The following is a 15,111-nucleotide window of genomic DNA, read 5'->3' as shown; positions in this document are numbered from 1 at the left end:
CAAGAAAGAAAAAGGAAAACTTCCTACTGATTCTCCCACTGGTTACAAATGAAAGTCCATTATAGCACAAAACTAAAAATACAGGATCTATATAGAGCCAGAGTATGTTCAAACTATAGCTCTATCATTTTCCAGCTGTGTGACTTGGAACAAGTTATTTTTTTTTAATTTTTTTTTTGTTAACTTTTATTTATTTATGATAGTCACAGAGAGAGAGAGAGAGGCAGAGACATAGGCAGAGGGAGAAGCAGGCTCCATGCACTGGGAGCCCGACGTGGGATTCGATCCCGGGTCTCCAGGATCGCGCCCTGGGCCAAAGGCAGGCGCTAAACCGCTGCGCCACCCAGGGATCCCTGGAACAAGTTATTTAACTTAGCTGTCTCAACTGTAAATTGGGAACAATGATAGCATTATATCATAGAATTATGACTATTAAATGAGTTAATACATATGAAGCATTTTGAAGAATGACAAACAGTAAACGCTCAATAAATGTTAGCTGCTATTCCATCAAACTCCCAAATTCTTACCTATTCCTCCTATTCTATACTTCCCTCTCTTTACTGTCCCTTCTACCAGAAGACCCTCTCTCCGTTTCTGCAAACTCATCTTTTAGACATAGCTGAAATATTTATCTTCATAGTGTCTGCCCTGATCTCTTTGGCTTAAGATAATATGTTCATTCTGAACTCCCCTACCACTCTTATCCTATACCTCTTTGATGTGACTCAACACTTTTTCCTATTTATGACTATGCATATTTCTTATTTTTTCAACTAAAATGTAAGGTTATTGACAGCAAGATTCACAGATTTTCTGATTTTTATGTTTCCAACAATGTGTTGAGCAGACTGGCATCAAACTTCTCAAAAGAATCTAGTAATATCATTTAGTAAACAATATTGTTTTCAAAATTCTCATTTAAAACTGAGCATTCTATTCCCAGCTAAATAAAACAAGTTTATAAGTAAACAAAGACTTTCAGACTTGAAAGGATTTTAACAATTATATACAATGTATCCTTTCTTAAAAGCTACTAGATACATTTTAGCAAAGTAACAAACTAACAAAGAATGAAAGGCAAAGGACCCAGAAAACAGTGAATTAAACACAAAAGACCAATTCCAGGAGGCCAACTGTGCAGCAGGCCTGAAAAAAAATCATTATAAAGGGAGATCTCGAGAGAAAAATGAGTCTGGGGTGGGGACCAATGGTGGGTATGGGCAATTAGAAAGTAATACTGATAGTCATGTAACAGATTTCAAGTAGTAAGTGAAAAGAATTAAAGGTAAATTTACAAAGAAAACAAAGCAAATAAAAAAGCATTTACAAATTCAAGAAAAATAAGCATAAGAAAGGAAACATAATCATAGTACAATATTTGACCTACAGTGAACAATTACACTTCATAGTAGTGTAAATTTTGACTACTAATTGGCCAAAAATTATGATATAACCACATTAAGAGGATAGGGAGGGAAATTCAGAGTGAAAGAAGATTGTAAGAGAAGTAAACTCCTTAAGTATCATAAGAGGAAATCCCAGATAATACCTTACATTAATAGACTAGATAATGACACAACATTAGTATTTCTAAAACTGTGGTTCCCTTTAAGGAATGGGTCTAAAGGGTTGAAAAGAGTGGAAGAGGGGACTGACATTTTTCATCAGAAGTCTTTATGGCAAAACTTTGATTTTAAAGTGTGCGTATATATTACTTAGACAAAATTAAGATTTTTAATACAAAATATATAGCATTTGGGAATCTTTGGCCTCACTAAGAATTTCATCTTTCCCTTTACTTTGTAATAGCCTTCTCAGGAAAATAAAACTCACCACAATAAAATAAAAGGAGAAAAATATCAAGAAGTTTATTTTTACAGTTGAGGAAATTGTTTAGGAATGAACTAACTGATATTCTCGTTTTATTTTTTTTCCACATGATTGTGGGCAGCACTGTATTTTACCAAGTGAAACAAATTAAGTAGAAATACTTTTTAAAAGCAGATTAGCAAGATGATTTTGTTCTCAATTATATTATCTGCTGCTCAGAGTTGAATCACTTTTTCTCCTTATCTCTCTGAGTCTCTATACCTATGCCATAGTGCTTTTGTGCTTTTAAAACCAAGAAATAAGTGGAAAAATTATAAGTCTCAAAAATAAAGTACGGTATTAAGTAAGAACTATTAATAGTGGTGAAATGCAGAGCATCTAAAGACTAGGGTCTTTTTATCATTTCTATGAATAATAACATTATGGTGATCCATATTCATAGAAACTAGAAAAAAATTATATGCCATCAAGATAATTAAATGTACTTATTGCAACTTAAAAAATATTAACATATATTCCAATTATCCCATCTCTTTTTTTTTTTTTAAGATTTTATTTTTTAAGTAATCTCTAAACCCAACATGGGGCTTAAATACACAACCCCAAGATCAAAAGTCATATGTTCTACCAATTGAGGCAGCTAGGCACCAAGAATTCATCTTTTACCCCTATAAATATATCATCTCTTTTGCTCCTATAAACATATCAAATTATCCTTAACCTCTCTGCCAGGCCTAAACATATAAATTTCCTAAACATTAAGACCCAGAAGTCAAAATCTCATAGGTACTCAATACAATACGTATAGCAGGTTATCATTTACCAATTAAGCTGTCAACTACTACAAAAGGAGAAACTATATATGCTTTTTCTTACAGCCCACTGTAAACATGAAAATATTTTTTATATAATCACAATTATTTCCATCCAAAAATAAAAAAGAAAGAGGAATTTGGGGTTTGTTTCTGAAAGGAAAAGTATAACATAATCTTGTATATACATAATAAATTATATGAGTGTAGAATTATGCTGTATTACATATAATACATATATTTTGATATTTTCTTACGAGTATCAATTTATCTAAATATATATCAATACGCCTACTGATGAATATGTATCATTAAATACAGTGTGTTAAAAAATATATTTAATCTGAACTGTATCAAGAAAGAAATTAAATTCTAGTGCTCTCCAAATCTTTCTCCTCAATTTATGTACTATTTCCACACACACTAATTAACCAAAACTGAGTAAAAGTAAATAATCACACTAAATTGTAATAAACAAAACCATTCTCATCTTGTTTTATTTGGCACACTAAGTTAATAGAAATGAAGGATACTGTTTTCATAAAAATACAGACTTTCAAGCTTCAGAAAATAAGATGTGCTCAACTATGAAAAGAGAAAGAAAAAATACTAAGCTTTTCAAAATCTCTTCCATTAGGACAACCTTCTCTGTATTTTAAGTATTTTAATATTTTTTTGTAAAAGAATCAATCACTTTGCATAATAAAAAGAATTGGCAAAAAGAAAAAAGAAAAGAAAAGAAAGAAAAAGAAAAAGCAATTGGCAGGCAGGTGCCTGGGTAACTCAGTCAGTTAGAAGTCTGCCTTTGGCTCAGGTCATGATCCCAGGGTCCTAGGATCAAGCCCCGCATCTGGATCCCTGCTCCTAGGGCAGACTGCTTCTCCCTCTCCCTCTGTGTGCTCTCTCTCTCTCCCTCCCTCCCTCCCTCTCTCTCTCAAATAAATGAATAAATCTTAAAAAAAAAAAAAAAAAGGAAAAGAAAAACCACTCGGGGCAAAAAGAATTAGAATCACTGATAAAGAATTTTAATGAACAAGCTATTTTTTTAAGACTTTATTTATTTATTCATGAGAGAGAGAGAGGTAGAGAGAGACGCAGAGACACAGGCAGAAGGAGGAGAAGCAGGCTCCATGCAAGGAGCCCGATGTGGGACTTGATCCAGGGACTCTGGGATCATGCCTTGTGCCAAAGGCAGATGCTCAACCACTGAGCCACCCCAGCATCCCTGAGTAAGCTATTTTTAAGAGAGATTTCTTACTGATTCAATTAAACATCAGTAGCTTAAGCTAGAAAACAAAATCTTAGTATATCTGAATATAATTTCTGTCATTTCTAATTCAAGGTTTGCCATATCTTTTAAGAGAGACCAAAGAGAAATGCATTAGCATTTGTGGTATCATCCTCTTTCATCACAGAAATACATAAACATGCCAACCAAATGATACAAAAATGATATAAAATGCTAATAACTCTCACACAGAGAGTGAGTTAGAGAATCAGCAACCAGAGTGTGATTTGACTTGAAAGAGAAAAACTGGAGGTTTGGAAAAGTCCTTAAACATATTTGCCTTATAGACTGCTTTTTCATCTTATCCTTATCCTTATTCTTGCTCCATAAACCAAATCAAAATAGTCATCAGATTTATTTTTAGATAAAAATAAAAAATTAAAACTTAAGGCAAGATGTTAAAATGTTGAAATCTGAAGAACCAAGTTTTTAAAAATATCCTATATAATAATAAAGAGATACAGCTAACAACAGAATTATAGCACCATTTCTTCTAAACATTATTTCACTATATTGATACACTGAACCTCATTATCCTCATAGATATATCCATGGATATACCTAAAAATGTAGAAGTATAATAATCTATTAACATTTGGCAAAAACAAACAGGCCTGTAAAAACTCACAGAAAAGTCACAATAAAAACAACTGGTTGAGGAAAGTGGGAAAATTAAACTGGCAGATAAAACAATCACATGGCAATGATTCCTAAATGTGAGTCATTATAATATTTGTAATCGGTATTTTGAGATATGATCTTAAAAGAATATTCTTTCTTTGGAATGACAACTTATGGAGTCTTATGAAAGCATCCTCTCTACAGTGCATTATCTAAAATACAGATATATATAAATTCATCTAAAACATAAACATACCTTTCTCTGCCGCTTTTTGAAGGGCTTCTTCAATTCGGGATAGCTCTTTCTGTTTAATATCTTGCAAAGATTTTTCTTCTTTTTCAGCATCATATTTAATACCTAAATATATATAATTAGTTCATACACTAGGAAATGCAATTATTAAATAAAGAGGAAAAGTTCAACCTCATTATGATTGTGTATTTGCACTGTAAGTCTTGTAAGCCATTTTTTTTGTAACTCAAAAGAGTTGCATTCTTTAAATTAGTTTTACAGAAAGTTTAAACATAAATAATTCCTATTTATTTACAAAGCTTTCATCAAAATAGAAAGGAAGAAAGAACGGAATTAAAGGGAGAAAGGAAAAAGGAAAAAAGGTTAAGCGGGAAAGAGTGAGTAGAAAGGTAAAAGGGAGAAACAAAAGGCAGGCAGAAAATGTATCAGAAAATTTCCAGTTATTTTGTCTGAGGGGTAAAATTTTGAGTAAGTATAATAAACATGTAATCTAATACTAGCTGGTATCAATATAGATTAAAGACTTTCAGAAAGTAACTCAAGAATATATATCAACAATCAGAAAAAAAAATATTTCCTTTTTATCTAGAAATCTCATTTCTGATACTGTATCCTAAGGAAATAACACAAAAGAACAAAAATGGTATCTGTAAGAATAAGGTGTTTATAATGTTCAATGTAACAGCCCAAAACAGTAGGCATCTCACAATGAACTATCATACAGCCTTTCAAAACTACCACTATCACATATCAAAAATATATACATTAAGTAAAAAACTCAGATTCATGTTGTCTATATGTGATATATATCAACTCAAATATGTATATGGTAAAGAATGGAAAGCAAAATATAAAAATAAAAATTGTGTTTGCTTTATGATTGGGAGAACAAGTAATTTTTCCCTAAAATATCCAAACTTTTCTTAACATTAAATTATTCTTATAACTGAAAATACATTGCTTAAATAAACATATTGCTTAAATAAACACTACTGCTTTACAACATTCATTAAAAATTAAAATGCATTCATTTACGATGAAAAAATGACCTATTTCACACACATTTTTGAACATTCCTCAAAATCAGAAGCAAAAAAATAGAGAAAAAAATCTCCATTCTTTAAATCTGTATATTAACACATCAGTACATTTTTACAAACTTAATTCACTTCATTCTTCAAAAGTAAATTATTTAATGCATCTCAACTCAAAATGAAGACTTAGCTGCAAAATAATTATTCACAGAGAATTTAACAAATGGTTAAAAAAAGGAATAATTTCTTCCAACAAATTATTTTGTATACAAATGTGGCAATATATATGTGCATATATGTAAAATACATGTATATATGTATTGATTAGTTTATTTAAATTATCTATTTTATTAAACATATTAAAATACTTAACCAAGGTTAACAATTTAATTTCACTATGCTGTTACTGAATGGATATAACCTAATACAACATACTTGCTCCAGGGACAACAAGCAGGTATAGTCCCTCCAAGGTTGCAATAACTGCTTCTCCATAAAGGTTCTTCCAAGGAATCTTCAAAGTTAATTTATCTAAAGAAATATAATTTCAACCTTAAATTCTTATTTGGGCTGCTCCAGAAAATACACATTTCCCACTTTCCATCTAGAGAAAAAGTATAACAAAACCCTTCACACATATAGTATGTATATTAACTCAGGAAAAAAAAAAAGAAAAAACCCCCAATACTGAAGTTTGCAAAGATTTCTTCCATATTAATTTCTTCCAAATTAATTTCATTAATTTCACAATATACATTGTGAAATTAATGTGCTTATATATTGTGCTTTATGCTTTCCAAACTTTCTGATATCATTTCCTTTAATATTCCCAACCTGTAAGAAGGGATGAGACAGCTTTTATTTCAATTCTGAAAACAAGAAATTCATTCCCAGAGAAGTTAAATAAATGACATAAGTCTACCCAAGTCATCAGTGTGGATGCCAGAGTGACTCAGCTACTTATACCACCAGAATCACTGGCATCTTTAAATAAAGATGCCCAAAGTTCAAGGAACTGTTTAACCGGATAATAAGCTGAAGAGGAAATAAAATAATGCAACTTAAGGGAGCATTATTTTGATGCACCTGCATGGCTTATGCAGGTAAGCCAGTTTTACCTGGGAATCTATTCCCAGGGTTAAAATCTCAAATTATTTCTCCATCTAAATTTTATTTTTCTTCAGTTTATAAACCTGTTGAGTTTCCTAAACAGCTCCCATGTCAGGGGAGTCTAGAGGTAATGCCAGTATATTCCTGGTCCATTTCTAAGTCTGATAACTTTACAGTGAAAATCACTTGTATTTATAACAAATATTGCTACATGTGTAGTTAACTCATAAACTCCTAAAAAGTTGATTTGAGGGGTACCTGGGTGCCTCAGTGGATAGCATCCAACTCTTGATTTCTGCCCTGGTCATAATCTCAGGGTAACAGAATGGAGCCCTCTGTCAGGCCCCATGATTACTTAGCTCAGAGTCTGCTCAAGATTCTCCCTCTCCTTCTCCCTCTGCCTCTGCCCCTCTCCCTGCTCATGTGTGCCCATACTCTCTCTCTCTAAAATTAAATAAAATCTTAGAAAAAAAAATAAAGCTGATTTGATTGCCTTTATGGTGAGCATGAGACTGAAAAAGTTGAAAATGCCCCTTTAGCCCTATAGCTTAAGGAAAAGGGATTGTCTGTCCCCTCCACCTTTTCTTCTCTCCATTTACCCTAACGCATTTTTCCTCCTATCCTTCATTAGCCTGAATTACACTGGAATTGAGTTATATCATTGCTTCCCATTTATAGAACAGGAAATGTTTTATTTTTTATTTTTTTTTACCTTTTATTTTTAAGTAAAAGGATAACCAACTCACAGTTTAGCTATTAGAAAACCAAAACATTCTTTTTTTTTTTTTAAGATTTTATTTGTTCACTCATGAGAAACACACACAGAGAGAGAGAGAGAGACAGTCAGAGACATAGGCAGAGGGAGAAGCCGACTTCATGCAGGAACCCCAATGTGGGACTCGATCCTATGACCCTGTGCTCAACTATGAAAAGAGAAAGAAAAAATACTAAGCTTTTCAAAATCTCTTCCATTAGGACAACCTTCTCTGTATTTTAAGTATTTTAATATTTTTTTGTAAAAGAATCAATCACTTTGCATAATAAAAAGAATTGGCAAAAGAAAAAAGAAAAAGAAAAGAAAGAAAAAGAAAAAGCAATTGGCAGGCAGGTGCCTGGGTAACTCAGTCAGTTAGAAGTCTGCCTTTGGCTCAGGTCATGATCCCAGGGTCCTAGGATCAAGCCCCGCATCTGGATCCCTGCTCCTAGGGCAGACTGCTTCTCCCTCTCCCTCTGTGTGCTCTCTCTCTCTCCCTCCCTCCCTCCCTCTCTCTCTCAAATAAATGAATAAATCTTAAAAAAAAAAAAAAAAAGGAAAAGAAAAACCACTCGGGGCAAAAAGAATTAGAATCACTGATAAAGAATTTTAATGAACAAGCTATTTTTTTAAGACTTTATTTATTTATTCATGAGAGAGAGAGAGGTAGAGAGAGACGCAGAGACACAGGCAGAAGGAGGAGAAGCAGGCTCCATGCAAGGAGCCCGATGTGGGACTTGATCCAGGGACTCTGGGATCATGCCTTGTGCCAAAGGCAGATGCTCAACCACTGAGCCACCCTGAGTAAGCTATTTTTAAGAGAGATTTCTTACTGATTCAATTAAACATCAGTAGCTTAAGCTAGAAAACAAAATCTTAGTATATCTGAATATAATTTCTGTCATTTCTAATTCAAGGTTTGCCATATCTTTTAAGAGAGACCAAAGAGAAATGCATTAGCATTTGTGGTATCATCCTCTTTCATCACAGAAATACATAAACATGCCAACCAAATGATACAAAAATGATATAAAATGCTAATAACTCTCACACAGAGAGTGAGTTAGAGAATCAGCAACCAGAGTGTGATTTGACTTGAAAGAGAAAAACTGGAGGTTTGGAAAAGTCCTTAAACATATTTGCCTTATAGACTGCTTTTTCATCTTATCCTTATCCTTATTCTTGCTCCATAAACCAAATCAAAATAGTCATCAGATTTATTTTTAGATAAAAATAAAAAATTAAAACTTAAGGCAAGATGTTAAAATGTTGAAATCTGAAGAACCAAGTTTTTAAAAATATCCTATATAATAATAAAGAGATACAGCTAACAACAGAATTATAGCACCATTTCTTCTAAACATTATTTCACTATATTGATACACTGAACCTCATTATCCTCATAGATATATCCATGGATATACCTAAAAATGTAGAAGTATAATAATCTATTAACATTTGGCAAAAACAAACAGGCCTGTAAAAACTCACAGAAAAGTCACAATAAAAACAACTGGTTGAGGAAAGTGGGAAAATTAAACTGGCAGATAAAACAATCACATGGCAATGATTCCTAAATGTGAGTCATTATAATATTTGTAATCGGTATTTTGAGATATGATCTTAAAAGAATATTCTTTCTTTGGAATGACAACTTATGGAGTCTTATGAAAGCATCCTCTCTACAGTGCATTATCTAAAATACAGATATATATAAATTCATCTAAAACATAAACATACCTTTCTCTGCCGCTTTTTGAAGGGCTTCTTCAATTCGGGATAGCTCTTTCTGTTTAATATCTTGCAAAGATTTTTCTTCTTTTTCAGCATCATATTTAATACCTAAATATATATAATTAGTTCATACACTAGGAAATGCAATTATTAAATAAAGAGGAAAAGTTCAACCTCATTATGATTGTGTATTTGCACTGTAAGTCTTGTAAGCCATTTTTTTTGTAACTCAAAAGAGTTGCATTCTTTAAATTAGTTTTACAGAAAGTTTAAACATAAATAATTCCTATTTATTTACAAAGCTTTCATCAAAATAGAAAGGAAGAAAGAACGGAATTAAAGGGAGAAAGGAAAAAGGAAAAAAGGTTAAGCGGGAAAGAGTGAGTAGAAAGGTAAAAGGGAGAAACAAAAGGCAGGCAGAAAATGTATCAGAAAATTTCCAGTTATTTTGTCTGAGGGGTAAAATTTTGAGTAAGTATAATAAACATGTAATCTAATACTAGCTGGTATCAATATAGATTAAAGACTTTCAGAAAGTAACTCAAGAATATATATCAACAATCAGAAAAAAAAATATTTCCTTTTTATCTAGAAATCTCATTTCTGATACTGTATCCTAAGGAAATAACACAAAAGAACAAAAATGGTATCTGTAAGAATAAGGTGTTTATAATGTTCAATGTAACAGCCCAAAACAGTAGGCATCTCACAATGAACTATCATACAGCCTTTCAAAACTACCACTATCACATATCAAAAATATATACATTAAGTAAAAAACTCAGATTCATGTTGTCTATATGTGATATATATCAACTCAAATATGTATATGGTAAAGAATGGAAAGCAAAATATAAAAATAAAAATTGTGTTTGCTTTATGATTGGGAGAACAAGTAATTTTTCCCTAAAATATCCAAACTTTTCTTAACATTAAATTATTCTTATAACTGAAAATACATTGCTTAAATAAACATATTGCTTAAATAAACACTACTGCTTTACAACATTCATTAAAAATTAAAATGCATTCATTTACGATGAAAAAATGACCTATTTCACACACATTTTTGAACATTCCTCAAAATCAGAAGCAAAAAAATAGAGAAAAAAATCTCCATTCTTTAAATCTGTATATTAACACATCAGTACATTTTTACAAACTTAATTCACTTCATTCTTCAAAAGTAAATTATTTAATGCATCTCAACTCAAAATGAAGACTTAGCTGCAAAATAATTATTCACAGAGAATTTAACAAATGGTTAAAAAAAGGAATAATTTCTTCCAACAAATTATTTTGTATACAAATGTGGCAATATATATGTGCATATATGTAAAATACATGTATATATGTATTGATTAGTTTATTTAAATTATCTATTTTATTAAACATATTAAAATACTTAACCAAGGTTAACAATTTAATTTCACTATGCTGTTACTGAATGGATATAACCTAATACAACATACTTGCTCCAGGGACAACAAGCAGGTATAGTCCCTCCAAGGTTGCAATAACTGCTTCTCCATAAAGGTTCTTCCAAGGAATCTTCAAAGTTAATTTATCTAAAGAAATATAATTTCAACCTTAAATTCTTATTTGGGCTGCTCCAGAAAATACACATTTCCCACTTTCCATCTAGAGAAAAAGTATAACAAAACCCTTCACACATATAGTATGTATATTAACTCAGGAAAAAAAAAAGAAAAAACCCCCAATACTGAAGTTTGCAAAGATTTCTTCCATATTAATTTCTTCCAAATTAATTTCATTAATTTCACAATATACATTGTGAAATTAATGTGCTTATATATTGTGCTTTATGCTTTCCAAACTTTCTGATATCATTTCCTTTAATATTCCCAACCTGTAAGAAGGGATGAGACAGCTTTTATTTCAATTCTGAAAACAAGAAATTCATTCCCAGAGAAGTTAAATAAATGACATAAGTCTACCCAAGTCATCAGTGTGGATGCCAGAGTGACTCAGCTACTTATACCACCAGAATCACTGGCATCTTTAAATAAAGATGCCCAAAGTTCAAGGAACTGTTTAACCGGATAATAAGCTGAAGAGGAAATAAAATAATGCAACTTAAGGGAGCATTATTTTGATGCACCTGCATGGCTTATGCAGGTAAGCCAGTTTTACCTGGGAATCTATTCCCAGGGTTAAAATCTCAAATTATTTCTCCATCTAAATTTTATTTTTCTTCAGTTTATAAACCTGTTGAGTTTCCTAAACAGCTCCCATGTCAGGGGAGTCTAGAGGTAATGCCAGTATATTCCTGGTCCATTTCTAAGTCTGATAACTTTACAGTGAAAATCACTTGTATTTATAACAAATATTGCTACATGTGTAGTTAACTCATAAACTCCTAAAAAGTTGATTTGAGGGGTACCTGGGTGCCTCAGTGGATAGCATCCAACTCTTGATTTCTGCCCTGGTCATAATCTCAGGGTAACAGAATGGAGCCCTCTGTCAGGCCCCATGATTACTTAGCTCAGAGTCTGCTCAAGATTCTCCCTCTCCTTCTCCCTCTGCCTCTGCCCCTCTCCCTGCTCATGTGTGCCCATACTCTCTCTCTCTAAAATTAAATAAAATCTTAGAAAAAAAAATAAAGCTGATTTGATTGCCTTTATGGTGAGCATGAGACTGAAAAAGTTGAAAATGCCCCTTTAGCCCTATAGCTTAAGGAAAAGGGATTGTCTGTCCCCTCTACCTTTTCTTCTCTCCATTTACCCTAACGCATTTTTCCTCCTATCCTTCATTAGCCTGAATTACACTGGAATTGAGTTATATCATTGCTTCCCATTTATAGAACAGGAAATGTTTTATTTTTTATTTTTTTTTATCTTTTATTTTTAAGTAAAAGGATAACCAACTCACAGTTTAGCTATTAGAAAACCAAAACATTCTTTTTTTTTTTTTAAGATTTTATTTGTTCACTCATGAGAAACACACACACAGAGAGAGAGAGAGACAGTCAGAGACATAGGCAGAGGGAGAAGCCGACTTCATGCAGGAACCCCAATGTGGGACTCGATCCTATGACCCTGGGATCAGGCCCTGAGCAGAAGGCAGACACTCAACCACTAAGCCACCCAAGCGTCCCAAACCAAAACATACTTGAGCTTAACTTAGCCACACTAACTTCACAGGTTAGGTATAATATTTTAACCTAATAAAAGTTTAATAACCAATATAAATGCTCCATAAACCAAACAAAAGATAAATTTTTTTTAAATATGCTTTGCGTCCTTATATGTAGACGGTCAGTGAGTAATCCTAAAGAATGTCATTTAATTCTTTTAATAATTGAAAAGAAAAAAGAACAAATTCTGAAACATTAGCAAACCTCTTCTAAAATATAAACCCAGTTCTAATAACATAATAAATAATGTAATAGTTCTTTAGACAAATATAACTTATCTAATACTCTGGAAATGCAATTTCAATACTATGTCCTAAATTTGAAATTTCCTTAAAGACAAATATCTATTTATCCTTGCCTCTCCCACAGCTACCTACATAATCTTGCACATAGCAATGTGTGCATAAATATCTCAAAGGTAAAAAAAAAATGAAAGAATGACTTTAACTTTACTCTAGTATTTCAATTCAGCATGCAGAGTGGCAGTACTAGATACCACCATAGCTAAATATCAACACTTCACACAGCACAAGGCTCTGTGTAACAGTCAAACAAAAAAGATAATGCATGGCCTGAAGCTTTCAATTTAAGGGAGTATCTACTGTTTCAAGGGACAGAAACACAAAAGTGTATTTTAAATTAAAAGGAACACATATGGGGGTGCCTGGGTGGCTCAGTCAGTTAAGCGTCTGCCTTCAACTCAGGTCATGATCCCAGGGTCCTGGGATTTTAAGCCCATGTCCTACTTAGCAGAGAGCCAGCTTCTCCCTCTCCCTCTGCCTACTACTCCCCCTGCTTGTGCTCTCTCTCCCACTCTCTGTCAAATAAATAAAATCTTTAAAAAAAAAAAAAAAAGGAACATGTATAGGTAATATAAGTAGACTCAAAACAGAAGTATTCAAGTAATTGCTAAGAGATGCTAGAAGAGTGAGACAATACCTTTCTTGAATATAAAATAAGTGAAGAAGGAAAGCCACATGGTGAAATAGCAGGGTGATGGAAGTGGAAGGAATGATGGTGGCATAAATGAAAATTCTAAAGTAACAGCAAGTTGTCTAGAGCTATAAATTACATTTTAAAAAAGTAAAAATCAGGTAAGTATGGAACAGTTGAGAGGACTTCACAGGTTATTGTTCTACTAAAAAATTTCTTCAACAAAGATGAATGTTTAGTTATGGATGATCTCAGTGTTAAGAGTTTAGCTGAGGGCAGCCCCGATGGCTCAGCGGTTTAGTGCCGCCTTCAGCCCAAGGCGTGATCCTGGAGACCCCCGGGATGGAGTCCCACGTCAGGCTCCCTGCATGGAGCCTGCTTCTCCCTCTGCCTGCGTCTCTGCCTCTCTCTCTCAATGTGTCTCTCATGAATAAATAAATAAAATCTTTAAAAGAAAAAAAAGTTTAGCTGCAAAGACTTTCTACTTACCAAGACATATCCTCTATACTACGTTGCTGCATAATATATCCAGATGGTTGAACAAAATATGAGGGAAATAAGCTATACTTGCATTATATTTACTAGAGTTTTACAAATTATATCCCTTTCACATATAAAGAAAAAGCATACAAAACTTAAATATCAATTTTGAATATCAAGATATGTTTCGTGCAATAGAATCAAAGCCTAATAAGTATCATTGCCCTTCAAATGTCTTTTTTTTTTTTAGAAGGTAATTTTCTACCCTTTTGTCAAAATCTTAAAGTATCTATGTATTACAATAGCATATATTAGGCCCAGAACTCCAAAACCTCTCACATTTTTGTCCAAGCTAAAAAATGTTTTAGATTAAATAACACAGGAAAAATAAAAAACTAAAAGACTGGGATCCCTAGGTGGCGCAGCAGTTTAGCGCCTGCCTTTGGCCCAGGGCGCGATCCTGGAGACCCAGGATCGAATCCCACGTTGGGCTCCCAGTACATGGAGCCTGCTTCTCCCTCTGCCTATGTCTCTGCCTCTCTCTCTCTCTCTCTGTGTGACTATCATAAATAAATAAAAATTAAAAAAAAAAACTAAAAGGACTAAGAATAACTCAAGTGAAGAGTACTTACCAATTTGGCCAGCTTTGACTTTAAAAGGAACATCCAATTCACTCTTAGAAAGGAAGAAAAAAATTTTAAAGACATCTTAAATTATTAAGCTCCCACAAAATCACCTTCGTATCATCATTAAATACACAATCACCTTGGGGTGCCTGGATGGCTCAGTTGGTTAAGCGTCTGCCTTCTGCTCAGGTTATGAACCCAGGGTCCTGGGATCAAGCCCCACATTGGGCTCCCTGCTCAGGAGAGCATGTGCTTCTCCCTCTCCCTCTGCCCTGCCACCCCCCTCCCCCCATTTCCCTCAGCCCCCTCATGCTCTTTCGCTCTCTTTCTCAAATAAATAAAATCCCCCCCCAAAAAAAATATACAATCATCTCGAAGGAAAAACATGAAATAAATTTTCTGTATCTGAGTAACTCAGAAAGGACATCCTGAAAAAAAAAGAGTTTCTAGTGACTTAAATTGGACTCTGAGGAAAG

At 33.1% G+C, this 15,111-nt stretch overlaps 1 protein-coding gene across 1 annotated transcript in view; it reads right to left on the bottom strand.

Annotated features, from left to right (window-relative positions):
* Positions 1 to 15,111, bottom strand: part of VPS13C (vacuolar protein sorting 13 homolog C) — a 172,667-nt gene that overhangs the window by 141,461 nt on the left and 16,095 nt on the right. The window contains exons 3-5 of the mRNA XM_041745716.1: positions 14,642 to 14,684; positions 10,912 to 11,007; positions 9,446 to 9,547 (exon numbers count right to left, since the gene is read on the bottom strand). Of these exons, the coding sequence (XP_041601650.1) occupies positions 9,446 to 9,547; positions 10,912 to 11,007; positions 14,642 to 14,684 (241 nt within the window). The remainder of the gene's footprint in view (positions 1 to 9,445; positions 9,548 to 10,911; positions 11,008 to 14,641; positions 14,685 to 15,111) is intronic.

This window comes from Vulpes lagopus, chromosome 2 (genome assembly GCF_018345385.1).
Source record: "Vulpes lagopus strain Blue_001 chromosome 2, ASM1834538v1, whole genome shotgun sequence".
Classification (NCBI taxonomy): Eukaryota; Metazoa; Chordata; class Mammalia; order Carnivora; family Canidae; genus Vulpes; species Vulpes lagopus.
This window is presented reverse-complemented; position numbering and strand designations above follow the sequence as displayed.